The sequence below is a fragment of the Passer montanus genome, unplaced genomic scaffold, assembly GCF_014805655.1.
Source record: "Passer montanus isolate IOZ18808 unplaced genomic scaffold, ASM1480565v1 scaffold29, whole genome shotgun sequence".
NCBI classification, from domain to species: Eukaryota; Metazoa; Chordata; class Aves; order Passeriformes; family Passeridae; genus Passer; species Passer montanus.
Window position 1 is genome coordinate 6,634,201 of NW_024367596.1, and position 27,414 is coordinate 6,661,614.

At 42.7% G+C, this 27,414-nt stretch overlaps 4 protein-coding genes across 4 annotated transcripts in view; 3 read left to right on the top strand and 1 right to left on the bottom strand.

Moving 5' to 3' along the window:
- Window positions 1–6: 6 nt before the first annotated feature.
- ACTL6A (actin like 6A) lies at window positions 7–9,367 on the top strand. Its single transcript, XM_039713799.1, has 14 exons — window positions 7–37; window positions 809–885; window positions 1,081–1,255; window positions 1,621–1,721; window positions 2,978–3,075; window positions 3,750–3,844; window positions 4,063–4,169; window positions 4,254–4,343; window positions 4,505–4,566; window positions 4,890–5,004; window positions 5,352–5,432; window positions 6,352–6,447; window positions 7,441–7,527; window positions 8,099–9,367. The coding sequence occupies exons 1-14, from the start codon at window positions 13–15 to the stop codon at window positions 8,177–8,179; spliced, it is 1,290 nt and encodes a 429-aa protein (XP_039569733.1). The 5' UTR covers window positions 7–12; the 3' UTR covers window positions 8,180–9,367.
- A 1,126-nt stretch (window positions 9,368–10,493) lies between these two features.
- Window positions 10,494–14,541, bottom strand: MRPL47 (mitochondrial ribosomal protein L47). Its single transcript, XM_039713454.1, has 7 exons — window positions 14,390–14,541; window positions 13,636–13,778; window positions 13,018–13,078; window positions 12,297–12,393; window positions 11,585–11,715; window positions 11,212–11,307; window positions 10,494–10,794 (listed from the first exon to the last, which is right to left on the bottom strand). The coding sequence occupies exons 1-7, from the start codon at window positions 14,467–14,469 to the stop codon at window positions 10,677–10,679; spliced, it is 726 nt and encodes a 241-aa protein (XP_039569388.1). The 5' UTR covers window positions 14,470–14,541; the 3' UTR covers window positions 10,494–10,676.
- A 43-nt stretch (window positions 14,542–14,584) lies between these two features.
- On the top strand, window positions 14,585–19,005 carry NDUFB5 (NADH:ubiquinone oxidoreductase subunit B5). Its single transcript, XM_039713455.1, has 6 exons — window positions 14,585–14,855; window positions 15,302–15,390; window positions 16,272–16,338; window positions 17,019–17,080; window positions 18,048–18,154; window positions 18,700–19,005. Exons 1-6 carry the CDS (start codon window positions 14,600–14,602, stop codon window positions 18,818–18,820), a joined length of 702 nt encoding a protein of 233 aa, XP_039569389.1. The 5' UTR covers window positions 14,585–14,599; the 3' UTR covers window positions 18,821–19,005.
- A 2,705-nt stretch (window positions 19,006–21,710) lies between these two features.
- Window positions 21,711–27,414, top strand: part of USP13 (ubiquitin specific peptidase 13) — a 47,207-nt gene continuing 41,503 nt past the window's right edge. The window contains exon 1 of the mRNA XM_039713456.1: window positions 21,711–21,870. Coding sequence (XP_039569390.1) covers window positions 21,718–21,870 — 153 coding nt within the window. The 5' untranslated portion in view covers window positions 21,711–21,717. The remainder of the gene's footprint in view (window positions 21,871–27,414) is intronic.

A 27,414-nucleotide genomic window follows, 5' to 3' on the forward strand; every position in this document is an offset into this window, starting at 1 on the left:
CCAGCGGCAGCCATGAGCGGCGGCGTGTACGGGGGAGGTGAGTCCGGCGCCGCCCTCCCCTCCCCCGCCCCGCGAGGCGGCGCGTGCGGCCCCGGCGGGCGCTTCCCGCCTCCCTCAGCCCGGCCCGGCGCTGCCGCGGCCCCTCCGAGCCCCACGCCTGAGGAGGAGGAGGAGGAGGCGGCTCGGCGGGCCTTGTTTATGTCCTTGGCGGCCCCGAGGTGCCTCCGGCGGGCACCGCGGCCTTGGGCAGGGTCCGCAGTACCAAGGTCCGGAGAAGGTCCCCGCACTTCGGGAGCCGCGTGTGGTTCCCCCGAGCCCCTGCGCCTGTGACAGCCGATGGTTTCCGACGGGTTTCCTTTAGGATGCGCATAGATCAGCGGGGATCGGGCCCGCGGGGATGGGCGCTTGCCGCTCTGACCCCTTCCCTCACACGGTTGATGTTTTCAGTCCCACCTTCCTCATCCTCATCACCCGCGGGGGCTCTGGGCTCGCCTGGCTTCGTGTGAAGTTAAAGTAGAACTTTTTGAAAGTTTTATCTCGCGATCCGTTTAGGTGCTACTGCGTTTTCCCTCTTCTACTGAAATTCTGTTCCTTACGCCAAAGGGATTGCACTGCCCCAGTTAAAGCCTGTCTGCAGTTTTCCAGTAGCTCTCTTGTAGCGGGAGTTCTGAATAGAGAAGTTCGTCCTCACTTTGTAAAAGATCCCTTGATTTTCTTGTCTTGCTTTCCCACTAAAGCAGGCAGTGGGCAGGGAAAGGCCAGGGCTGCAGAAGAGTGTAATAACCATTTTTATTAACAATCTTTTCAGATGAAGTTGGGGCTCTGGTTTTTGACATTGGCTCGTACACAGTGAGAGCAGGCTATGCGGGCGAGGACTGCCCAAAGGTGAGAGAATCTGTGCCTCGATGGCAGGTCAACATGAATTTATGCCTTAAAAAGTCTTTGCAAGTTACAACCCTTCTGAATACGTTGGTGTTTGTTCTGACTGTATTGTATAAAGAAACATCTGAATTTATGAGAAAAACACCAGCTTGCAGAACGTCACTAATCCTTCTGTACTGCCTGCCTCTTGCCTTGCAGGTGGATTTTCCAACAGCCATTGGCGTGGTGCTGGAAAGGGACAATGGCAGCACTCTGATGGAGATAGATGGTGACAAAGGCAAACAAGGGGGCCCGACTTACTACATAGACACTAATGCCCTGAGAGTTCCAAGGGAGAATATGGAAGCCATTTCACCTTTAAAAAATGGAATGAGTATGGTGCTCTTGTCTTTTTCTACCTGATTTTAAAATAGCATTGCCAGGCTACAGGAAGTCACGGTCGTGTTGACAGATGTTATGTACAGCAACAGAGGCTGTAAGAACAGACTCCTAGCTTACAAATTGCATGGAAATGTGGTTAGTTTTTACTGTTAGTGGGCTTTCAGCATAATTGGTGAAGTCATGGTGGTTGTGGAAGAAGAGAATTCTGCAGATCTGTTAGAGGATGTGTGTATCTGCTGAGGATAGCTTTTTACTGAAGAGCTGTGTGCAATAAATTAAATTGGAAAGCCTTTGTGTGTTTATGAAATGAAACAAAACTTGGAAGTAAATAACCTGTTTGTCTCAATGTTGTTACAGTTGAAGACTGGGATAGTTTCCAGGCAATTTTGGATCACACTTACAAGATGCATATTAAATCTGAAGCAAGTTTGCATCCTGTCCTTATGTCTGAAGCACCAGTGAGTAAAAGCAGCTGTGCATTTTGATAAGTCCTTTTGATAACTCTGTGAACATTAGACCTGGATAAGTCTGACAATGGCTTGTAGGTGACAAGTGCTAAAACTTAGCTACAGAAATGACAATTTAAAAATACTTGGACAGCTTCCGGAAAATGTCTAAAAAAAACCTCAATTTGAAACAGTTCATGTGAGTTGTATTAGAAAGTATTTACAATATGCTATTGTTTTTCACTTACTGAAAAGAAGCCAAAAGTTAAAAAAAGAAATTTTGCTGCCTAGAATAAAAAGAAAAAATATGCTTGGATGTCTTATATTTTAAGTTATACTTAATAAAATGCCATGAAAAGTCTTCCTTCATTCAGCTTTACAAGGAATATTAAATGACACAGAATAATACTTATAATGGTGAAGTTGTAATTTTTCTGTCTTTGTTTCCGTAAGTGGTCCTGTAAGGCAGATGAAGTGGATAAATACAAATTTCTGGGAAAATCTGGACAAGGTTTCTGTCATTCTAAAATGCTCAGCATTTGAAGGCAGATCTTGAATTCAGAGTAGAAAAGGTAGACATGCCATACACAAGTGATGCCTTTCTTTAATAAAACCTTAGGAAAAGGATTTTCTTGAATTTCATTGTTCCCCTGTGTTGAATCACAGCTTGTGGAGTGTGGATGAATTTGCAGTGGCTGTTTGATGGCTCAGTGGGTGTCTGAATAGAGACATTCCTGTTGAATTTCTCCTTAAAAACCTCATCTTACTTTCTTGTATTGGCTTGGAAAAAACTTTACATTTTCAGTTATGTGCTGAATATTTAAGATCTATCTTGGCTTAATCACAACTGCAGTAGAACTGTGGAAGGGTACTTTGGGAACTGGAAAGTCTGGATTTATTTTTCTTCCCACTGGGCAAGTTGCTTCATGTATCTTCCCCCTTGTAAAAGGCAAGGTGCTTGCTTTAGAGAGTTCTTTAGGAACCTGACACTGGGAGAGCTGTAGAAGTGTAAAGAAATGTATTGTAACATGAAAGGCGTGTAGCACTTTTGTGTGACAGATAAACATTGATGTGTTGTAGTGTAAGTGGAATGAAAAACGTTTTAATGACGTAAATTACTAGAAATCCATTTATGTAGAATTTTGGTGTCATTGAAACTCCGGCTGCAATTTCTCTAATAACTTCTTTATTGTGTTAGCAGTCTGTTAGTGTGCAAACACAGCTTCCTTTTGGTCACTTCCTTGTGGTTTGGGTTTATTTTTTTTTAGTGGAATACCAGGGCAAAGCGTGAGAAACTGACGGAATTGATGTTTGAACACTACAACATCCCGGCGTTTTTCTTGTGTAAAACTGCTGTTCTGACAGCGTATCCTTTGAAATGTTTCACTGCATGGTTTTATTTTCCTCCCCCCAGGAAATTATGGGAATTTTTCCAGGCAATTCCAAGGATAACAGCATGCCTAACTTTCTTCAAATTGATTTTTTCCATAAACATCCAGGGAGGAAGTAAACAAATGCATTTTCTCAACTTTAAGGCATTAGAGCTCATTTTTGAAGTTCTCCCAGTCTGACTCTGTCCTTGGGGTCAAAGTCTTTTTTTTAATTATGTTTTTTTCCCCACTGTATACTATGGATAAGAATATTACAGACCTGAAATGGTGGTGTTCACACTACTAAATACAGTAATTAGAGCTTGACGTTTTAATACCCTTAAGGGGAATATTTGTAATTGTTTTAAACTAATAATATGTTTCCAGCTTCAAGTCTAAATGAGTTGGATGTACTTAGAGCTTACTGCATAGTAGTGGCATGAAGTCTCTCTTGTGCCTCCAAAGCTTGAGTTAGTTCAGAGATGGAAGTTAAATGCTGCTCTCTCTATGAGCTTGTGCACTTCACAGAAAGATGGTACACACTGGAAAATGGCAAATCCTTTTTTGGAGGAAAAGTTGGAGTCCTCATTCCTGGTTATGATTTAATTGCATGGCAGCACTTTTTTTCTAAAGTGAAAATTACAATGTTTTCCTTAATCACTTTGACTAGTTTTGCTAACGGGAGATCTACAGGTCTCATCTTGGATAGTGGAGCAACACACACCACTGCTATTCCAGTGCATGATGGATATGTGCTTCAGCAAGGTATAAACTTTGATGGGTAACAGCACTGCAGTATGAAGTAATTAGAGTGATTTCTGCTTGTACAGATTTGTTACTGCTTTTACATCTCTGTGCCCCCTTAAAAAGGAAAAAAAACCCTAATAGTGTTCACTGACAGATATCTGGGAGAGTGTTCATGCTTGGATACTTCCCAGGTTAGTTGTTCTGGTTTTTATTTTGGATCCCCTCTTGCCTTCTAGGTATTGTAAAATCACCACTTGCAGGAGACTTTATCACTATGCAGTGCCGGGAACTGTTTCAGGAAATGAACGTAGAGATAATCCCTCCATATATGATTGCTTCAAAGGTGGGAAAGTAACTTTATTTAGGAAGTGTTGTCTTGAGGAGAGGCTTAAATGTTCATCTGATGACTTGTACCCTGCAATCTCAGGAGGCAGTCCGTGAGGGGTCGCCAGCAAATTGGAAGAGAAAAGAGAAGTTGCCCCAGGTCACCAGGTCTTGGCACAACTACATGTGTAATGTAAGTAGGTCATTCCTCCTGCTCTCACCTCCCAAGTGTTCCATAAGTGTATCGGTGTTTTCTCTTGAAGAACAAGAAAATCTTTGAAAAATTAGATTATATACATTTTATAAATTGAAGACTAAAATTCATAAAAATTCTTGTTATTTTTAACTCCGCAGTGTGTCATTCAGGACTTCCAGGCTTCTGTCCTCCAAGTGTCAGATTCAACCTATGATGAACAGTATGTTACTTTCTTCTTTCTTGTAAAATCTGTTACCAGTTGTGCATGTGGTACTCAGCCTGTTCACTGCTGCTGGATGGTTTTGTTATGGAAGAAGGTTTTATATAAAATTGGATGATTTATGGAAGTAGGAGTACTTCATCTACCCAGGTGATAGTTTTTTGTTGAATATTCCAAGATGAGATCATAATAAATATTATTGGAAGTGTAAGTCTTATGAATCTCAGTGTTCTCATTGGAACTGTAGTTTTTAACACTATTGGATAAGTTGACATCCTGTTTAGAGAGCACTTTAATGTGTTGCTTTCTGCCTGATGCTCCAGGGTGGCAGCACAGATGCCAACAGTTCATTACGAGTTCCCCAATGGCTACAACTGTGACTTTGGTGCTGAGCGTCTGAAAATTCCTGAGGGATTGTTTGACCCTTCCAATGTAAAGGTAAAACCACTGTGAAGCTGTGATTGGAGGGCTTTGCATGACTAGGCTGTCACATGGCTGTCTTTTATATAAAGTTTTTAATCTTGTGATTTGGGTGTATTTGCACTGTGGGGTTCTCCTGGGGGTAGAGTTTGCCCATCTTGAATTACAGCTGGGGAAGGGAAGGATGAAATGTTCAAATTGGGTGGTGATGAGCTGACTGGAAAAACAGGGATATTTTTGTTCCTTCCCTAACAAGATGCTTAGCTCCCTCTCCAGTAATACTTGTAAAATTCAGCTCATTCAGGGCTTTTCTATGCCTTGCTCTCTTGAAGCAGTGATGTGTAGATTGCTGATTTTCCCTGCAGGGTTTATCTGGTAACACGATGCTGGGTGTGAGCCACGTTGTCACAACAAGCGTTGGAATGTGTGATATAGATATCAGGCCGGTAAGTGTCACTCAGCCAGGCAGTATTTTAAGGCATAGATATTTCTGTGCCAATACATGTTTTTGGGACTAGAACAGCAACAGTGAAGAGATTTCCTAGGATAACGATAAATATGTTGGAATAATGCTGTAAGTATTATTTATTTGTATATAGGGATATGTACCATTAATGTTTTCTCTTACAAAATGTTAAATCAGGACCTTTTACTTAGTGTTTCTACCCATATTTAAAAATCTGATGCACAGATTTTGTGGCTGGCGCTGCATAATTTGGATTGGACTGGCTTCAGATAAGCATTTACGTTTCTAACTTGGAGTGTTATCTTCAGATTTTTAGGCAGCGTTATGTTTAGAATGTACATGGAATTTATAAAGAGGAGAAGTTCTAAAGGAAAACATTATTTTAAAAATTAATGTGCTGTCTTTCTCAGTTGTCAGTTTGATACAGATTGCATGAGAGTTCTTTTCAACATTTTTTTCTGTTAACCAGTGTGTGAGAAGGGCTTAGTGGGCCGGGCCATGGTGTGTGTTCACCAACTGCAGCAATAGTGAAATAGAAAACTGCTGTAAGGCTGTGTGGTTTTCTTTTGAGGTTGCACTCTGCTTTAAAAAAACTCAACAGTTTGCATACAGGGGAGATCTGTAGGTTGAGGGTTCTCCATAGTAGAAATTGTTCAGTGAAATAATGTAGAACATATGGCTTCTGCCTTCCTTTTGTAGTTTAATATTAAGCTGCCTTGCAAAATTTTTAAGTGATTAAATAATAAATTGAATTGGGAGAGGTAATACTGTTGGTATCAAGTGATGTAGTATTGTTGTTGACTATATATACTCATGCCACCCTTCTCTATTGTGAGAAAGAGCTGTTTTCAGAATGATTTCCAAGGTAAAGCTCCAGTTTGTTTTTCTTCTCTTTTTAGGGTCTCTATGGCAGTGTGATTGTAGCAGGAGGAAACACTCTAATACAGAGTTTCACAGACAGATTGAACAGGGAGCTGTCTCAGAAAACCCCACCGGTAAAACAACTCTTTCCATTACTGCACTGAGTTCTTCAACATTTTGCTTTTCTGCCACATAAGTACACAAGGATATTGTGGCTTTGATATTCATAGGAACCTGACAGCTGAAGAGATTTCTGCAGGGTTAAGAAACCTCCCTCTCTAAAGAAAAGAAAGAATTCTTGAAGAGTTTTATACAGAGTAAACTCCAACATTCCTTGAGTGTCTTACTGCTCCACTCTTGCTTTCAGATTGCGATCCCAAGTTCTGTAATTGTCCCCAAGCAACAGCCAGTATTTCTCCTGATGGTCTCTCTTTTGAAGTGTTGCTGACTAACTTGAGGCACATTCAGTCGTTCTGCCTGAGGTCACTGTTGTGGCAATTGTTTTCCCTTGATTTTGCAGACAACCTAAATCACCAGGTTTTAAATATGCTATGAGTAGCATATTTACATATTTTTTTAATCACTTGATGTCAAAGAAAGTATTGATACCTTGCATCTGAGAGTAGATACAGATTATGATATTTCTTGAGTTTTAGTATTCAAGCAAAAATGTTCTGCTTGGGACAACTCTGTAATGATGAATGTTAGGAGAAACTGAGAAATGTATTCACTGCTTATAATAGCTGAGGAGGAGCCCATTGAAATTCAAAGATTTTATTGCTGTAAGGCATTTTGAAAGCAAAAGGAATGAATGGATCCAAATAAGACTAGATGACTTAAGTGTAGCAATGTAAGTCATTGTAGTCCCAGTGCAGTGTTGGAGGTGACACTACACACTGTGGTATTATTGCTCTCCACCTGCCTCATTCCTTGCCTTAACAAGGTAAAAACCAAATTTCCTGTTCCACTGTGGTTGTTTTGAATTGTAAATGCAGGGCAGATGAGCAGTATTGCAGATATACTAAAATGGACCTTTTTCAGCTGCCTGTTGGTACAGACACCAGGTTCCTTGTGCTGCTTGTCCCTAAGGTCACCAGCTTAGAGCTTGTTTCTCCTTTTCTGTGCAGAGCATGCGCCTGAAGTTGATAGCCAACAACACCACTGTGGAGCGGAGGTTCAGCTCCTGGATTGGGGGCTCCATTTTGGCTTCTTTGGTTAGTAAACCTGTGCTGTGCTGAACAGCACTGCCACCCAGCCATTGATTCCCCAGAAGTGTGCATTGCAGAGTGTGTGCCACGTAATCATAGTCTTGGCTGTCCTCATGGTAAGGGGAAGAGAATATGTTTTAAAAAGAGGCGTGAGTTTCCAGTGACTACATATCCTGCCATGTTCTCCCGTTTTTAATGGCAAGGTAAAACCTTGAAATACGTGTACTTTCTCAAGACTGTATCTAGTAGACCATGAAAGTAGCAAACCTGTTTCTGCATCATATACCTAATTCTACCAGTTACTGAGCAGTGAAATGCTTTCTGGGAGTTAATTTATCATCATGGGAAAGGGAGACTGCAATCAGCATTTGGTGCTGCACTTCCTGTCTTGAATTTAATCCCTTAGCAATAAAACTCAAGGAAGAGACAGTTAAGCAGGTCAAGTCCTAATACTTCATTTAATGTAAGGACTTGCTTGTTTTCCCTCCTAGGAAAAGCTAATCCTGTTTCAGTTGACCATCATTTGTGTTCTGGTATTTTTTCATTGTGTGTTGCTTTTGTTTCTTTATTTTTGTAGGGTACTTTCCAGCAGATGTGGATTTCCAAACAAGAATATGAAGAAGGAGGGAAACAGTGTGTAGAAAGAAAATGTCCTTAGACCTCTTAACTGTGAAAACTGCTGCCTGCTTGGTGCTCCTTCTGTTTTATAGCTTTAGCATACTCAGGAATGGGATGGACTCCTCTTTGTAGGAAGTTTATATTGGGTTTTTTGCATAATTCAAATTCCATTTTAACAAAGTTAGAAATTTTGAGAGACCTAATTGGTACTATAATAGAAAAAGAATGTTTACGTCCCTTGTAAAGCAATAATTCCTGTAACAAGCATTTTATAATTTTGTATAAATGTCTATTTTCTCTAGTATCTTTTCCTGGGAACAGCTTTACAGGTTAGCTAATAGATAGAGGCATAACCTTGCAAATGCCTGTGCTTATTTATTAATTATTTCTTGTCTAATTTCTTGTCTACTTTCACATACTAGTCTTCCTTGCTGGTACTTTGGCCTTAAATTGCTCTTATTTTTCTCTTAAAAAATAAAATTTGGTCTTTTATATTTGAGCAAGCTTGTGAGTACTTGCAGAGAAAGTTACTCTGCTGTTTTAAAAGTGAAAGTTTGTATTCAGCAATCTCTTTTAGTGTAAACTTTTACTGTCTCACAGAAGTGTTACATTCCGTGGGGTGAATGTTATATTAAGCACTGGTTTGTTAATTTTTTTTATTATGGAGCAGTTTCATTTCAGTAAGCAAGCAATGCTTTCCACCTGATGTCTAAGAATGTATTTAATGCCTTTGTGATGTTGGTGAGAAGCAAAGCCTGTTAAAGACAGGGAAATTGAGACAAAGAATGGCCTCTCCAAGCCTGGGAGCAGAGTCAGAAGCTTTCAGTGCGTGGCTTGCCCTCAGTGCTGTGTGCTCCAGGCTGGTGTGGCTCCCCTGTGCCTCCCAGCAGGGTCTGTAAGTGCCTGTGTTTGCAGGGGAAGGTGCACTCAGGGTCACAGGAATGGGGATGACTTCGTTTTTCAGCAGAAATCAGCTGTCAAGATGCAGCTCAATGTTGCTTTTTAGCTTAATTTACATTATGTGATGGTCTGTTTTGGGACACAATGAAGTTTTGCTCCATATCTCAAAAGCTGTGGAAAACCAAATAGCATTTAACTGATCTAAAAAAAAATAAACAGTACTGCTACATTTTTGTATCCTAAAAGATCTTGTGGGTAAATAATTACGAGGCCTCTATTTGAAAAGTTTCACATTACCTCCAAAAAATAAAGTAATTTATCAAACCAATCTGCTTTTGTCTTATCATGAGAATCTTGTGTTGCTCTTTAGACAAAGTTGTTTGATCAGATTTTCAGAGCTACTTACAAACCATGTTTCTCTTGCAAAATGAGGCAAACTGCAGTCACCAGCTCTTGTGATTGTGGAAGAAAAGGACTCAGTCCAGTTTCCATTCAGGTAGAACATGGAACATAACTGAACTGCTCCCCCAGTGCACTGCAGTGAGTGGAGGTTTTAAGCTTTCCTTCTGTGGCATGCTTAGATTCCATGATGCCACATCGGCTTTTATCTTCCATTTATCTTAAAAGAATTGCAGTACAGTATCTGCTAATATTCCAGCAGCACAGGGAGAGCAAAACACTGCTGGAGGTTTTCTCACACTGTAAAGATTCTGAGTTTAAACTGGGAGTTTTGTGTGATGCACGGGAGTAAGTGAAGGTCCAAATGATGGAGATAGAAACATGAAACAGTACTGGTTCCCTTGCAGTGTTTTACCAGATACTGCTGAGCACATTTGCTTCCTTAAAGACTGGTATTTTTGCCTTCAGTCTAGATTTCTAGACCACAACATGTGGAAGTTAAAAGCTTTCATGAAGTGAAAGGTGAAGGTGTTTCCTTCAACTGAGAGCAACAGCAGTACCTACTTCAAGACTACTGCAGCCTTCTTTCAAACATTGCACTGTGCAAAGCATTGTACAAGTGTTTGAATTTGTCACAGAAATCAAGGAGGACAACTGTATTAGAAGTTCCCATGAGTATTTTGTACTTTCTAAGAAGCCAGACTTGCAGCAGTGGAAAAAATTCCTCACAGCAGTCCAGAGAGCCCATTTGCAGTGCATTTATGCAGAGAGCAATACACCTTGTGTAGCCTGTACCTCAGGCAAAATATTCAGGGAAGTAGCAGGGAAAATATGACCAGTGAAAAGGCTCATGTGAGGTTCAGATGCTTTCATCTTTCTGTCTGAGTTTAATGTACATGTGTTAAACTAAACCAGGTAAATATTACCCCTACACTTGTTACTGTCAGATGGCACTCTGTGGCTGCTCTTCACTGTTCCTAATGCATCTCGCACTCTTGTGAGAGCTGGCTAACACAACATTTGTTCCTGGAAATGTGAGAGATTGGATGATTTGAGTTAGGCACCAAAGCTGCTTTTTAATTCCAGATTGAAAGTTTTTAATTAAAGTCAAATGTGGTATTAAAAACAAAAAAAGCTGGAGACTATCTGGAATGCTCAGTGGAGTTGTTTGTGGTTCCAGAACATGATTCATGTTCCACAGACACTTGACCAGTTGTTTACAGTGCTTTTCCAGCCTGCTACTGGCTCTGGGATTTCACAGCAACATCAGGGAACTTCCTTTCCAAGAGCTTCCGCTTCGTCCTCTCCAGGCTCTGCTGCCTTGCCCTTTTCCGTAAGGATTTTTCAAGTCTGAGTCTGAAACAGAAAAGTTGGTGTAGTTCACTTCCAGCCAGCTTGTGACCACTTTAATGAGCCCCCCCAATCAGACAGAGGCTCTCAGTGATTAGTAACTTCAGTATTCATTTGCTTCTGATAAGTAAAAAAGCCTGCAGAGTAATATTTTTACTCTGCTTCTGAATACCACAGAAGTTCAGCCTCTAGGATGATTTTTGATATTCTGCACTTGGAAGGTACTTTTACAATGCCACAGCATAACCATGTACCTTAGTAACTGAAGTGGGAACAGAAAAAAAGAAACAGAGGAAGCTGTAATTTAAAATAAACCACTAATTTTCAGTCTAGTAGGTGAAAACTGAAAGATTACAGCTATTTTTTCCTTTTAAAATGGAATAAGGACACAAACAGATCAGAATGTCAAAATAATCTTTTTACCTGATGAAGTGATTCACATGAGGCAAGTAAAAGAATCTCTTCTTTTTGTGTTTTTTGTTCAAGTGCCATGGTATTGGCCATTCCTTGTAACTGTACCTGTTGGAGACAGATAAAAATGATTACAGAATGTACATGTTGTCTTAATTCTAGGATTTTACCAGTTTCTCTTAGTTTCAAGTACAGTGATAAAGTGGTCTGGGAAATGGCAGAATTTCTATGTGGGTATTGATTTCCAGCTCTTGCTGGTTTGGTTTGTAACTATTTCCTGTGCTCTGTACAGTCTATGCATCCTTCCTTGATTAGGTAAGGATTTTCTGGGAGAGAGACACCACAAGAAAAACTCACACATTTAACTAAAAAAGGTTTTCCATACCAGAAGGTGCGTCCCAGGAAGTCTTGTCTCCACTCGCCAGGGACTGGCTTTTCATGGCCCGTTTGTAAAAGCCTCAAGGCAATTTCTCTTTCTCTGACAACCAAGTCTATATTTTTCATAGATGTTTCTACCTGGAAATGGTAAAAAGTTTCAGGATGCACCAACAAAAAACAATGCTGAAAATTTAAAAGATCTCAAAGACTTAAAACAAAGTTTAAAGGCAAAACAAAGGTAAAACATGCTGGAGTTTGATCATGAGTTCTCTCTCAGCAGGCTCTGTGTACTAGTAAGGAATGGGTGCTTCAAAAATCTAATCTGACAGCAGGACAGATAGGAATTAACCGACAGTCTCACACTTGATTAAAGACCAGCTGGGTGATGCATAAAGCGAGATCCAATGCTGATGCAGAATTAGAGGAAGCTCTGAGGCAGGGGTCAGAAAGAAGCAGAAGCAAACAGAAGATTTGCTTATGTTTTGTAGTGGCTGTTGGTTATTTTAGTTTCCACTGGAGTCTGGTCACAGCCCCAGTAATGCACACTGGACAATGAGAAAACAGCCATGACCAAATTATGACTTCAGCAGTTAGTGCATACACTAAAATCAGGGAAAATAATTTAAAAAAAAAAAAGGTCTTTAACAAGCTTCCAAACACTTGATCTTTCAGCAATTTTACTAGAGAGTTACAGTTTTTCTGTAGCATGAAAAAGGTACCTTTTCTAAGCGTTCTGGACTTGGCATAGGCTTGCGCTGTCGCTTGGATTCTTGCTCTAAAGTCAAGAGCATGTTCTTTTCTTTCAGCAGGACATACCTGGAGCAGAAAGCACAGTAATTCAAAAATGACTTTGGGATAGCTAAGCAGTTATTCACCTACTGTCTGTAATCCCAAACCCTGCTGGCTTCATATAATGAAACAAAAGAGAAGAATGAGGGATACGGGTTTATTTAGTCTGGAACAAAGAGGGCTTAGGAGGGAAAAGTTTAACACTGAGTTGTCTTCCATTATCTGGACAAAGCCAGGTTTTTCTCACCTGTACACAGGACAAAGCAAGGGAAAAGCTGTTCACAGTAATGATTAAGTTCAGCCTGAACTTAATGCAGCTTCAGAAACTTCCAAAATCAGAATAAATGCAGGCCTGATGGAATGAAGTGCCCACCCCACCAGAAGGCACTGACAACAAAGCAGGTCTCACTCAAGCAACCCCCAGAGGGTTTGTACCAAAGCTGAGCCCTCTGAACTAGACACAGCTGTCCCACAGCCACCTGCAGTGCAGCCTCTGTGCTCTGAGCAGGGCCAGCACCAGGGCTGGTCCAAGCCCAAGGCTGGCTGGAGCCTGCAGAGCTCTGTGCCACACTAAAGCTGCTGGATCACGAGCTCTGAAAAGTGCAGAGCTGCTCTGAAGGAAGAGAATCTTCTTCACTAAAACTTACTTACCAAAGTTTGTGCAAGTCTTCACTACTCTTGCCCCTTAGCTGCTTTATATTCCATGAATCCCCTGTAAAAGATAAAAAAACCACCATTAATTTAATGAAACAAAGTTCTCTTATTCTGGAAAATAAAAAGTGCTTCTCTTAGGCTCAGCTGACAACAGTGTAAAGACCACATGTAAAATACTGCTTGGGCAGCCATCCTTGAGGATATTCAGCTTTGCTTTTAAAATACAACAAAAAAGGCAATTATATGTAGTGTTTATTTGTGCTTGTAAAAGGCTGGGAGTACAGAAAGCTGTCAGATGAATCTTTACAGTGAACTAGTTTTCTTCCATAGTTCTTACATTTCATCAAAGCACATCTCTTCTGTGATACACTCTCACTTCAGAGCAAGGCAGAGGATTTACAGCAAAACATTTTGCTGCACAGTTACTATTTGCTTTCATAACCACTGAATACACACAGCAAAAATTAACAAGCATCAAGATGCACAAGTGGATGTATGTACATATACATAGAAAAATAAGTTTTATGTAGCTCTGAATGCTTCCTATAATGCAAAAAAAACCCAGGTCAGATTTCAGCTCAAAGATCACTATCAGACATGCTAAATGTAACTCACCAGACTTTACACTTTTTTCCCCCCAGTTTCCTGGATCATCAAAAAACTCCTCCAGACCTTTCCGAGACACAGTTGTGTGCAGGAGCTTCACCTGATGGAGGATCTCAATTTTCGGTAGGTTCTGGTACAGATTCAGTGCCATCCTGCATAAAAGTTAGAAGGAAAACTATGTATGACAGGAAAAATAATATCCTGCTAAATGAGAATGTTTGTTTCATTCACAAAGGCACAGCTCCTACACGCAGATCATGGCATGTGGGGAAAAACAGTTTTGGTTAGTCACAAAGATCTCATATTGGTGTTTTCTCCTCCCCCTCATCTCATTAATTATCAATTTTCTACACTTAAGAGATAGGTAACAATTAAAAATTAAGGAACAAACTTGAGCTGTACATCATAGAAGCACCGAACTTTTAGCATCGGAAAGGACCTGTGGGGACCATCCAGTCCAAGAGCCCTGCCCAAGCAGGGCCACCTGGAGAAGGTGACACAGGAACGCGTCCAGGTGGGTTTGGGGCGTCTCCAGAGGGGGAGAATCCACAACCTCCCCCATGGCCTTAATGGCAAAGTCTGGACAGCCGGGGAAGCACAAACCCCAGCAGCACAGAGGCTGCAGGATTCTGCGGGCCCAGGGAACCGCCTGGAGCTGCCCTTGCACCACGCTGCAGCCCTCAGGGACAGCGGCACGCACGGACAGCCGCCTCCCGCCACAGGCCCTCCCTCCGTGCCCGAGCCCGCCCGGCGCAGTGCGTACCCGGGGAGTCCCGGCCGAGCCCGGGGCAGGCGGAGCGCGGCCGTCAGGCCCCGGCCCAGCGCGGCCACGGCCGCCGCCATCGCCCCGCGTCCTCCCACGGCGCCGGGGCACGGGGCGGGGGCTGCCCTTTTCCAAGATGGCGCCCGCCCGGCCTCACCCGCGCTCTCCCGCCGTACATGCAGCACGGGGAAGGCTCTGCCCTTTTCCAACATGGCGCCCGCGCGGCTTCACCACCACGCCGTCCCTGTGCGCCGGGGGCAGTGGGAAGGCTGTGCCCTTTCCCGTGATGGCGGCCGCCGGCCCCGCCCCGTGCCAGTGCCAGCCATGGCGGCCATGAGCCGGCTGCTGCGGGCGGCCGCGGCCTGGGCGGCGCGGCGGGCGGGCAGCGCCGGCAGCACCGGCAGCACCGGGATCGCCGGCAGCACCGGGATCACCGGGATCGGCCCCCGCCTCCCCGGCACCCTCGGTACGGCCCCGGCGGGGATGGCGGGGCGGCGGGGCCGGGTGACCTTGCGGAGCGGGGCAGAGGTGCCCTCTGAGGGCCGGGGGCTGAGCAGGTCCCGCTGTGTCCCCGTTCCTATGAAAAACTACCGGGTGTGGGTGAAAACGGATGGGAACGGGAGGGAGGCCGACCCTGCTGGCGCTGTAATTGTCCATTGAGGCCGCCCTGTGTGGGGACATTCACTGATTCACGTGTTGGTGCTTACAGGTGGGCACAGACCTCTGCCTAGCGTTAGAGGAAAAATAGGTTTAAGCTAACAAAATACGAAATTGCTTCAGGCTAACTGCAGAAAACTCAGCTGCTGTGGCACACTCTGTTTTTTTTTTTTCCTTTCCCCATGTACGTTTGACCTTGCCCTGGCATAAGCACCAGTGGAGTACAAAACCATAATACTCTGGTTCGATTTTCAGTTCCTGTACGGCACAGTGGTGACCATGGGAAGAGAATGTTTATCATCAAATCAACAAGTTTTTATGATTCTCGATTTCTGAGCTTGTTGGTGAGTTAAAAGTCCAATGTATTGCATTCAGTGTAGCACATCACTTGCAAATGGTGTAAGAGTGTCTAAAATACAATTTCCTGTGTTTTTTATGCAATAGCATCTAAAATGTGTTGGCACTATTTACATAAACAAGAAATTCAGGTCCTCTTTAAGAATTTTTGGTCACATGGTGTAAAATCAGGGCCAGATGAAGTTCAAAGACTGGCTGTATAGCAAAGGTTGTGATAGATACTTAAATTTCTGCTGTAGTAGCATTCTTAAATTACATGTCTGTGTTCATAGATGCATGACCCACAAATGCTTTCTGCTCCATCCTCCTTTTTGAAATGTATCAGTTACTCTTCTGCAGGGTTTGCCTTCAGTTATCTACACCACTAACAACAGAGGTGAGATTTAGGAAGCCTGACCTGAGTTTGACCCCTCCAAAGTCAGGTTTTTGGATAAATCCTTTTATAAGCAGCAAGAGCTGATTGGATACAACTCCCTTCCTGTGATCAGGACTCATTTCTGTGCCTTCCTCAGCTGCAGAGCCCACAGTGGCTGCACTGATTTTGGATTCTTGCCTTGCTGCCAGTGCTGACGGCAGCTGAGTGCTGGAGCCAGCTGTGCCGAGGTGCTGAGGGATTCCAGGGAGGTGTTGCTGCTTGCTGCTGCACAGGCTGACCTGAACGGGCTCAGGGGCTGCCACAGCATCACTTCTGCTTCATTAATGAGCTCATTGCAATCAGCAGTGTTCACACACAACATCCCTTTCCAACACAGAAATGCTAATCTCAGAGTTACTGGCTGTTCCACCATTTTCAGATATTTTCAGATCTTGTGTGAATTTTGTCAGGGTTCTGAGTTTCCCACACTGACTGTTTTTATCCCCTCTACAGAGATTCTATTTATTCCTGACGGGAATACCAGTGGCTGTGCTCTTAACATATATCAATGTCTTCATTGGTGAGTGCTCTCTCCGGGCTAAGCAAAGTGCAGTCAAAGTTGCTGAATGGGAATTAAGCATGCTGGATAGAGAAAAAGGACTCTTTTAGGGCTCTCTCTTTGGAAGACCATGGAATAGGCCTGACAAATACAGTGATATTATATCAGTACACAGAAAATGTTCCCAGTATACTTGCTTTAGTTGTTGATTTTTTAAAAAAAACTTTCTCACACAAAAAAAAGTAAAATACATTCTCTCTTCTGGCAGTGAAGTTTAGTAACTTGCTTTAAGACTGCAACTCTGGCTTTTTGCTAGCAAAGATGCCAAAATTCTGCTTGGCAATGCATGTGTTAAACCTACTGCTGTAATGATATGGAATTAATTTAATCGAGAAATCAGGAAAAGCCCATGCTTTCAGCTCCTGTACTTTAAAGGGTATTTCTGTGGACTTGGTCCAAGTTGTTTCTTCTGTGTAGCTGCTAATTTTAGCCTTTTAGTGTGTCACTTAAAATCTGTGAATAGATAATTGCAGTGGGATGTGTCTGCAAAAATTGCAAGTTCAATTTTTCTGAGTAGAGCTCAGGGATTTAGTACTCTTCATGTGGAATAATTATCTTTTCCTTATCTGAAAAGCAGAATATAAGATAGCTTTGGAAAATAATCACAGAGTTAAATATTCTTCCCCTCCTTTCCTTGTCAGGTGAAGCTGAACTTGCAGAGATTCCTGAAGGTTATGTTCCAGAGCACTGGGAATACTACAAAGTGAGTGTAACATGTAAAAGGGTGGGCATGCTATGGACAGCCTTTCTCGTGATGATACTTCTGGGAATAAAATGAATGGAGTATGATGATGTTTGGCAGTGTAGTAAAACTCAAATAGTGCAGTTCTGATTTTGGTAAACTTTTTTGTGGCTTTACGGAACATGTAAAAGGCTGTAGAAAAATCTCTTTAATGACACAAGCAGATGCAAATGCTCTGTATGCAGTAAACTGCTGACACTATATGCCAAGAATTTTTCTATAATTCCTAAATAGTAAGAAAAGTCCTCTGCATTCATACCGTGCAAGTTTTGTCTTTATTTTTTTTCTACAATGTCTTAAGAAACTGGATTTTAAAGTGACATTTCTTTCTTGTGTTATTTGCCAGTATTGTTTTAAAGTCCCATATCACACACATTTTTGGATCTAGAATTGAGGATTTTTATAGTCACAAACTCAAGGTTGTATGGTTTCAATTTAATTGTATTTTCTTAAAATTACTCCCTGGCTTCTTGCTGCAAGCACTGTTTTGTTTCTGATAGGAAGTAATTGAATTCAGCAATATTATTGTGACTGTTTCAACTCATTCAGACTTTTGTTCCTAAGGAAATGCCCTTTATGTGGAAGCAAAATTATGAAATGTTGCTGATTACAGTTAAGATTTGGAGTCCACTTCTGTGATTACCCTGGCAGTTTAAGGAACTGTAACAGAAAGAAAATAAATTATATCTTAGTTACATTTTAATTTTGCTACAGAACAGTCATCTGCAGGTTATCTTGGCATGAGGGCTTGCAAAAGAATTTTTAGGGTTCTGATCTCACAAGTAGTTGTGCATGTTTGTAACTTCATGGTTACGATTTGAATGGCAGCACTCATGGTGTCCGTGACATCTCTTCAGGACTGTGGATATACACAGTGACATTTCTACTTGGAAGTTGCACAGACAATCTCTGCTGTTGTGTTTTCCAGCACCCCATAACCCGCTGGATAGCTCGTTATGTACTTGACCCCCCTGAGAAGAACTATGAGAAGGACATGGCCCTGCTTGATGTGGAAGTGAGGAAATCTGAACTGAGGTATGCTCTGTAGCTGGGAGGTTAAAATCCTGATCCATACTGTAGCTGGCTCTGATTGTGCATGACATACTGAGCTGGATGCTGACATAAAGAGCTTTCATGTGTCCCCTGAGTGCTGCCTGCACTGGCTGCTGCCAGAACAGGAGTCACAGGATCTGTTATTGCTGCCCTCTCAGGCTTCAGGTTACCAGAACAATCCAAGGGCAGGGGGTCTTCAAAGCACTCAATATTTATAAAGGTGTAGCTCTGTCTTCCTGAATCAGCAAATGGAGCTCTTTTTGCTCCTGCTAATGCTCACAGCTTAGAGAAGAACCTGTGATAAAACTGCCGGTATTTTTATTACTCCTTTGTGGAATGACTTGCTGAAAAAAACCCCAAAATACAAAGATGTAATAGCTCATGTCTTAGCTGAACTCTTCATATTTTGGTCCTACCTATGCTTCAGCAGTATTTATAAACCATTGATGCTAAAATCATTGCTTTGTCAGTAATGCTCAGTATCAACAAACTTCATGTTGATTGTGTCTGTTGCCTTTTTTTTTTAGGCTGCTGGAGTTGGAGGCACGCAGACTGATGAGACAGCGGGGAGATGGGCCTTGGTACCATTATGAAACACCTGACAAAAATCTTGTTGATAATTCTATGAAAGCCACACCTGACAATTAAACAATCTTAGGGCAGTGTGCAAGGTCTTCAGTGCATACTGACAAATTGTGACTGCGCTGTGGAACAGACATCCTGCTGTTTGCTGATGGAAATGAATAAACAGTGTTTGTGTTGATTCCAGTACCTTGAAAGAAACTGTGTGGCAGTCAAGTTCATACAGCTATTAAAGGTGTTAATCAGTGGAATTGATATAATGTCAATTGCCAACAATCACTCCTTTCCTTCAGAACATATGTACATGAAACAAGCTGGTAATACTAGTTTTCATTTTGTGATTTCTAGTGTTTATAGTTTTAAGTGAAAGATACAAGAAGCTAAGGGTTTTTTCTTTCTCAGTGCTTTGTGTCAAGTAATTTATGGGAGATCAACTTAAGTAGGAAAAGTACCTTCACACATACCTGCCATCCATTTTCAGAACTGTACAGCTGTTCTGCCACACCACTTCTGGCAACTCCTTAGGGAATATGAAGAGTTCTCTCATCACCTGGCAGGGTTTGGCCACTAGAGGGATGTGTTTCCTCAGGGTCTACAGGCCATGGTACTCTTTGTCTTAAATTTCTCAAGAGTGCCTCTTACAGTTTGTGACTCTAAATTATCGTATTGCCACTTCTGGCAACTCCTTAGGGAATGTGAAGTTCTCTCATCACCTGGCAGGGTTTGGCCACTAGAGGGATGTGTTTCCTCAGGGTCTACAGGCCATGGTACTCTTTGTCTTAAATTTCTCAAGAGTGCCTCTTACAGTTTGTGACTCTAAATTTATAAATTTCTCAAGAGTGAGGGAAAGTGCCTCTTACAGTTTGTGACTCTAAATTATCGTATTGAAAAATTCAAAATTATCATATTCAAAATCCTTACTTTTTGAAGGAAATAAGCCCAAACTAAACCCATATCATCTAGCATTTTGAAACTTAAAACTCTATTTTTTTTTTACATTAGGCAACACTGCATGGATTATTTTAAGCAGAAACTGCCCTGTTTGCTGTTTCCTGGCACTGCCAGACATTAGAAAGACATTGATTTTCTATCAGTGCTTTGCTTGTCCTTTTTGTTAGAATCAGTCTTTCAGGTTAGATGGCTCATATATCTTATTATGGCTCTCATTGTTTATAAATGCTGAGTTATTAATAAGAGAAGCCATTAAAAAAGCACAGAGTCTCCTCAGGTAAAATAAACCTGTCTGACCCTGCATTAGTGTTTTTTATCTATCATCCAATGATGCTCCCAAGTCTGATGTAATGTCTGTTTTTAAGTAAGTCTAAAACCACTACATGGACATCACATTCTGCCCTCAGTGTTTCACATTGTTCCCAACACTTGATTTTTTAGTAATAAAAATTGCTGAGAATCCTGTGCTACTCTGTTCACCCTCACAGCCTGCTCATAGCTGGGTACAAACATTTCATTTTTGTGATTTTCCCAAAACCACCTTTAGAAACTTAATTTTGAGGTAAAAGGTGATTCTGGCAAAGGTCACATCGCCTCCTTGGAAGCGATCAATGAGTCCTTGGATATATTGTGGATGATGGGTGGAAGGCAATTCATCTGCTCTCTGCATCTTTTTACATGGACTGGTCATTTCTTTACTACTGTTGCTGCCAGGCATATGTGGAGTTTTTAGATATTACATGAAAACAGTAGCAATATTTTTCTCCCTACAAAGGTCACTAATTTCTCCCTTCTCTGACGTTATTCTTTAAAAGTGAAGAGCAGAGAGAAACACAGCAAAGGCCAAAAAAGCGCATTTTAAGGTAAAGGTACTGCCCCTGAAGCCATGAAATTGGGGGTTGGCTCCTGGCACTGCCACAGGCTTCTCGGGCATCCCAGGCTGGGCATTCCTGCCCTGTATCCCCTGACACTGACCTGTTCTTCTGGACAGCAGGGACATCCCACCTGTGAGCACAGCCAGGTGGGACCTGCCAGAGCCATGTGAGACATAAAATGAGGGGCTGAGAATGAAAATATAAAAATACAGAGGAGATTTTTTACTGTGTGTACTTTATACACATAAGTATATGTGTATTTCTACACATATGAATATGTATATATACACATATACATCTACAGATATAAATATACACTTACATATATAGACACATGTATATACACATATGAATATGTATATATACACATATACATCTACAGATATATATACACTTATACACATATGTATATGGTATATACACATACACATCTACAGATAGAAATACACACATATATAGACACGTATGTATATACACATATGAATATGTATATATACACATATACATCTACAGATATATATACACTTACATATATAGACACATATATACTTATATATATATATACATATATATACATACATATACACATATGTATATATATATATACATATATATGTACATATACACATATGTCTGTGTATATATATATACATACATACACATATACACATATACATACATACACATATACACATATATATATACATACATACACACACACATATATTTATGTAGTCTTTAAAAGCTTAAAAATAAATAACAGAGCGTATAAAAGAGTGTTACCGGTCAGAGGGAAACCTGCCCCGGGCTACCCGGAGAGACCAGCAGCCAAGGCTCGGCGCTGCCCCGCTGGGAGCGAAGGCGCTCGGGCCAAACGCGGGCCCTCGGCGGGAATCCCGCCCCGCTGCCCTGCCCCTCGCCCGCCCCCGCCGGGACCCCCGGGTGCCGCCGCCGCAGCAGGTGCCGCCGCCGCTGCCATTGGATTAAAAATAGCATCTTCCCTCCCCCTGCCCTCCCTCGGGCCCGGCTCCCGCCGCCGCCCTGCCCCGGCCCGGCTGCCCGCCGCCTCCATCGCCCGCGCAGAGCGGCTCGGCAGGGAGGGCGGGCGGCCGGGAGGGGAGCAGGGAGGGAAGGAGGATGCAGCGGGCCGCGCTCTTCCGCGGCGGCGATGCGCAGATGGCCGCCGGGGACCTGGGCGAGCTGCTGGTCCCCTACATGCCCACGATCCGGGTGCCCAAGTCAGGGGACCGGGTCTACAAGACGGAATGTGCCTTCTCCTACGACTCGCCCGTGAGTGCAGCGAACCACCCCCGGCTGCCTCCGCGCCCCCGCCCGCCGCGGCCCCTTCCCCTCGCACGCTCCCCGGGCCGCTGCCTCCCCTCAGGCTGCGGGGCCGCCCCGATCCCTGCCCGCACCTGCCGCGGCCCCTCGCCCCGGGGGCGCGGCGCTCCCGCACATCGCTGCCGGCTCCTTCCTGCGTTTGTTTGTTTGTTTATTTCCCTCCTTCGAGGCGCTCTGAAGTGGTTGCTTGGACACGGGGATTTTGTGGTTTTGGGGAAGCTTCCCTGCTTGCTCTGCTTGTCGCGGTGTGCCTGCTCCACCCGGAGCCCTTTTGCTTTCACACCGAGGTAGTTCAAAAGGGAGTGTTGAAATGGCCTTCTCCTTGTCTGTTTTGGCGAGAGGATGTCAATTATTTTGCTTTCCTACTGCCTCGGTGCTCATTCTGTTCAAACTCTTCAGAGAAAGCTTCCGAGGTAAAGGCTTATCCTGAAAATCAGCGTGAAAGTTCGTGAAACACTTTCTCCCCCGAGGTTTCAGTTGCATCACTGAACTTCAATGGACTTGTAGTATTTCCCCACCAGCTTGGTTCCTTTGCTGTTAAATGAATGTTTCATGTGCAGTAAACTTTCTGTGGTGTTATTTCTATGGTGTCTTAAAAAACATCCTCCAGCTCCACAGATTGCATGTGCTCCATGGCAGATTTGGGGCCTGACTCAGTTTTTAACTTCACTGCTAATACTGGAAGCCTTCATAAATGGCAGTGCTTCATAAGAAACAGGTGCTTAGAAATTAGACTTTTTCAAAAGAGGTTGAAAATTTTATTAGCAGCTGCTACTGCACAGGAAACTGAGGTTTCCCAAAGGTGACTGAGTACTATATGTTGATGTCAATGTCAGCAATCAGAAGGAAGCTCATTGCATTGCAGAATATTCAATGTTCAGTACATTTCAGACACATTTTTGGAATCATTTATCCCCTTCTATTTAATAATTCCCCCTCTCTTTGATAATTCCTTTTAATACAGAAAATCAGACTTGATTTTAAAGGTGACTCAGCTGTCTGGTGTTCGTCATGTCTTGTTGAACAGAGGTTATTTTTACCCACACTCTTCAGATCTCAAGTGTCACCCAGCAGCCCTGACTGTACTGGGCTGATTAGAACTGCCAAATCGGACTCCACCGCAGAGGCGATAATTGCATTATATACTTAAGGAGGTTTTGGCGGGGGAAAATCAATATACCACATTCTTTCCTTCAGATTTCTGCTTGGGTGAACACATGGTTGATGTTTTTAGTAACACTTTCAGGCTTCTTCGATATTGTGGTTTATGAAAAGTTTCTGTTAACAAGTAGGAAGGGATATAAAATACTGCTACAGAGTGAAAAACAATCAATCACCACCCCCTGCAACAAGCCTCAGTTGAACACAGCTAAAGCTGTGTTTACCTAAACAATATGTTTGAACAAAACATAAAACATTTGAGCCAAGCTTAACAGAAACTATGGATAAAAGTAGCAGAAGGAGTGGAAAGCAGTATGTATGATTTTTTTTAAACTAAGAAAAAAACCTTTTGAAATTATCAGGAAGAGATTTCAGATTTAGGAAAATGTTGCCCTCCAATGTAAAAGCTTCTTGTTTAAATTGTGTTATGGGCATTCACTGGGCAAAAGGCTTGGCAGTACCAGTGAAAATAAAAGCAGCCTCAGTTTTTGTTCTTTCCCTTTTCAGCTTTTCAGCCCATACCACTCCTCTGCTTAGCTGAGTGAAAGATTTGCCTCAGTTTTTATTTTAAATTCCCATATAATCTAATAGATACTTGGATATTGTTTGTAGGGTGGAGATTCTAAGGGGCATATGTAATGTGTGCTTTCTAGGGTAAAACACTGTAATTGACAAATTGAAAATAGCAAAACTGTGTTCTTGCAGTATTTCATTCAGAAGGAAAGTGAAAGGATACAGACAGGTTGTTTCTTGGCTCAAGAGCGATGTTTATGTTTTGTAGTAGGTTGATTTTGTGACTTACTTTATTAGGTTATTGATGTATTGCCTAAGTGAGCCTCTTCCTCTTGAGGTACCTGCCTCTTTTTGAAAGAAGATACACTGTTGGCCCTGTTATAACGTTCAAGAATTAAAAAAATAACAAACCACTCTTGGTTTTGTTAGCCATGCTAAAATTCCAGATTGCTTTTTGCTGGAGGAGTTTTTTTCTCAGATAAGAATATTTCTCAGTATTTCCTCACATCTTCTCAATTTGCCATTTTAAAATATGCTCCTTGCTACAGTTTACTTTAGCATGTCATGTCATACCTGGTCGTGCAGCAGCTCTACAGTCAAGTGTCTTTAGCTGTATTAACTGTATATTAATTCTTTTTCTGTAGGGATGTGTTGTGATCTTTAAAATACACTGAAAACCATCAGACCTGGGAGTGTTGGGGTACAGAGTAATGATATTATTGTAGAGAAAGATGCTGCAGCAAATTTGCAAGGGCCAAGCAGAGTGGAATGGTCAGAATCAGAGCTTTTCCTGTCAGGGGGTGCCAAGGAAAATGAGGTGCTGGGAGTGAGCAGCTCCCTCTTCTACTTCCAAAGCTTAACGTGGCAGTGAGACGTGGCTTTTGCAGCCCTGTTTGTCACTCTGTCAGTTGTGTCATCTTCTCTGGGTTTGAGCAGTGCATCTTCCAGTGGATATAGGCAGCTTGAATGATTGTTCTCAAAACTGGTTGAGGTTCCCTTTCCATGAGGTTTAAATCTTCCTTGGATGGAGATCTGAGAACAATGTCACCTTTGTGCTGCAGTGAGAGTTATTAGCTGAGAGACTTCAGAAGTGAGAGCTAGAAGTACAAGTGGCTATTTAGTGTATTTGTTCCACGTGGATTAGCTGTATCGTGGTGATCTTGTCAGAAAGGTGGCATTGTTAGAAATACAAACAGATGAGAAATTAATGTCTTTAGATTTGGCCTTTTTCCAACAGAACATACTGGGATTGGTCCCTGGAAAGTTGGCAGGAACAAGAGGCAAATTTCTTTGCACTTAAGAGACCTAGTGACACTTTTTAGTTTGCTTGGCTCATATGAAAATATGCCATTTAATGATTTACATTTTAATTACCTTTTTTGTGATTTTTTTGATGTCTTCTAGAAAAACTATGTTTCTCTGATGAGGGCTCCTCCACCAGTTAGCCATTCCTTTGTACAGGAATTGAGGAGGGAAGGCAGGCTGCTCAAAACACAATCCTGGCCTGGTGCTGAGTATTGCTTCCTCCAGGGACTGACCCTGCAGCTTGGCTGGCAAAGCCCTGCACCTCTCATTATTCAGACCTGCAGAGGTGCAGTCATGCTTCCTGGTGACTTTTTACACATCTCCAACACTGTGCTGTAGGTTTCTTCTATCTTTTTTTTTTGTCCACTGTGACCTCTCTTCCTCTTTTAGTGGATGAGCCTGACTTTGTGTTCAGTAGATATGAAGGTTGCATTAAATAATCTTTTGTTGTACTGTTATTTTTTTTAGAAGGATGGTGGATGAGCCTGACTTTATGTTCAGTAGAATGCAGAAGATATGAAGGTTGCATTAAATAATCTTTTGTTGTACTGTTATTTTTTTTAGAAGGATAGTACTCAGGTCTGGAAATTCCACCTTTTAATGTGATCCTGGTCTCAACAACATCTGATCATTTATCACAGAACTGTAGAGTCATAGAATATGCTGAGTTAGAAAAGACCCATGAGGATCATTGAGTCCAGCTCCTGGCCCTGCATAGGACATCCCAACAATCCCACTATGTCCAAGCACTTCTTCAGCTTTGTCAGGCTTGGTGCTGGGACCACTTCCCTGGGGAGCCTGTTCCAGCGTCCAGCCACCCTCTAGATGAAAAACCTTTCCCTAATATCCAACCTAAACCTCCCCTGAGACAGCTCCATGCCATTCTCTCCATTCCTGCCAATGGTTGTGAAAGTGACACATCTGGGGGAGAGATAACAGCTGGAAAGGGGATACAAACTGGAGCATAAAAAGGGCTTAATGTGAGCTGTGGATGCTGCACGTGGATGTGCCCTGAAACCTTCCCCACGAAGGGCATTGGTGACAGCCCCAGCCCAGCTCATGAGCCTGACACGGTGACAGGACCAGGCAGAGTGCAGGACTGTGTTTGTTTGAGCAGCTGAAAGTTTGGCTTTGCTCTGCTGGAAAACCTTGCTGCTGACAACAGCTTCTTTTGTGAGTCTTGCTGACTTCATTTTTGTGGCTCGGGAGCTCTGTAATGGTTGTGTTGGGACAATTTCCAGAGTCTGAGCTGATGCTCTGCTGTTTGTTGTGCAGTTGAGACTGAAATCCTTGAGAGACTGGAGTGTGTAAGGGATATTGTTGATTGTGTTGCACAAAACATTCTTGAAATAAGCACCTCCTGTCTGGCAGTTCCTTTGGTCAATATTCCTTGAGGAAAATCAGGAAGTCACTGAGGCTCGTGTCTGTGAGGGGTAGGCTTGGATCTTGTTTCTATTGATGGAATGAGAGCAGCAGAGAAGAAACAAGAGGACTGAGCACACTAAGACAAAGGGAATACTCCAGATGAGGATTTTGGCCTAGCTGCAAAATGACCTCCAGTTAGTGAGGCATTAAACTGCTTGGTGGTGGGTGATCACCTGAAAATCAGAGCAGTGTGGTACTGTTGCTTGACAGTGACATGCCAAAGCTGTCACTTGGGCAGGTGTTTTGCTGGCTGGAAGTGCACCAGGACACTCAACTGGTTCACATCAGTTAACTCACTGCTCTTCTGTAAGTTAGAGAATGGTAACATCAGCAGAAATTGTGCCTGCAGTGGTTGACACATGAGAAATAATTATGGTGCCTGGGAGAACAACCAGTGTGTATGTGCATTGTGCATTTCCTTGGGGTTGGTTTAAATTTGAATCTCACTAGCCTTTTCCTCTTTGTGTGTCACTGACCATCCTGTTACCCAGAGTGGTGCTGAACTGGAATATTTTGGGTAGCACCTGAATTCTGAGGTACCCAGAGTGTCAGAGGATAAACAGAGATGCAGATGAATGCACAGTGCTGGACCTTTGCTGACATGCTGTGGAACCATCAGTTTTCCTCTCAGTCTTCTCCCCAGCTTTTCTGTTCTGGAAGCACAGCACTATTTTTGTGACCAACAGAGCTGTACAGCCAAGGTTCTGCACAAAGCAAAATCCCCACATCTCAGGTGCTGTGGAAGCAGTGCAGGTGGCACTGCTGGGGCTGCACTGCTGGGCTGGAGCTTGGCAATCAGCCCTGCTGGATCTCAGGCACCCCTGCCAGTGGCTCACCTGGATAAGCTGCTCCAAACAGTGGTGAGGGATGGGTGGAAGTTCTCTATTCCTGGTTGCAGGTTAGAAGTACTCCTGACCCAGCATTAGTTTTGCCATTGTATTTGCTCACTAACTGCGAAGCCTTGATCCTGCCTGTGCATGTCACTTGTCCAAGACACTGCTTTGGAATTCATGTGCACTGCTTTGGAGTTCATACGCACTGCTCTGGATCCATTTGTGATTTATAGGTGGGCGTGAGCAGTCCATGCAC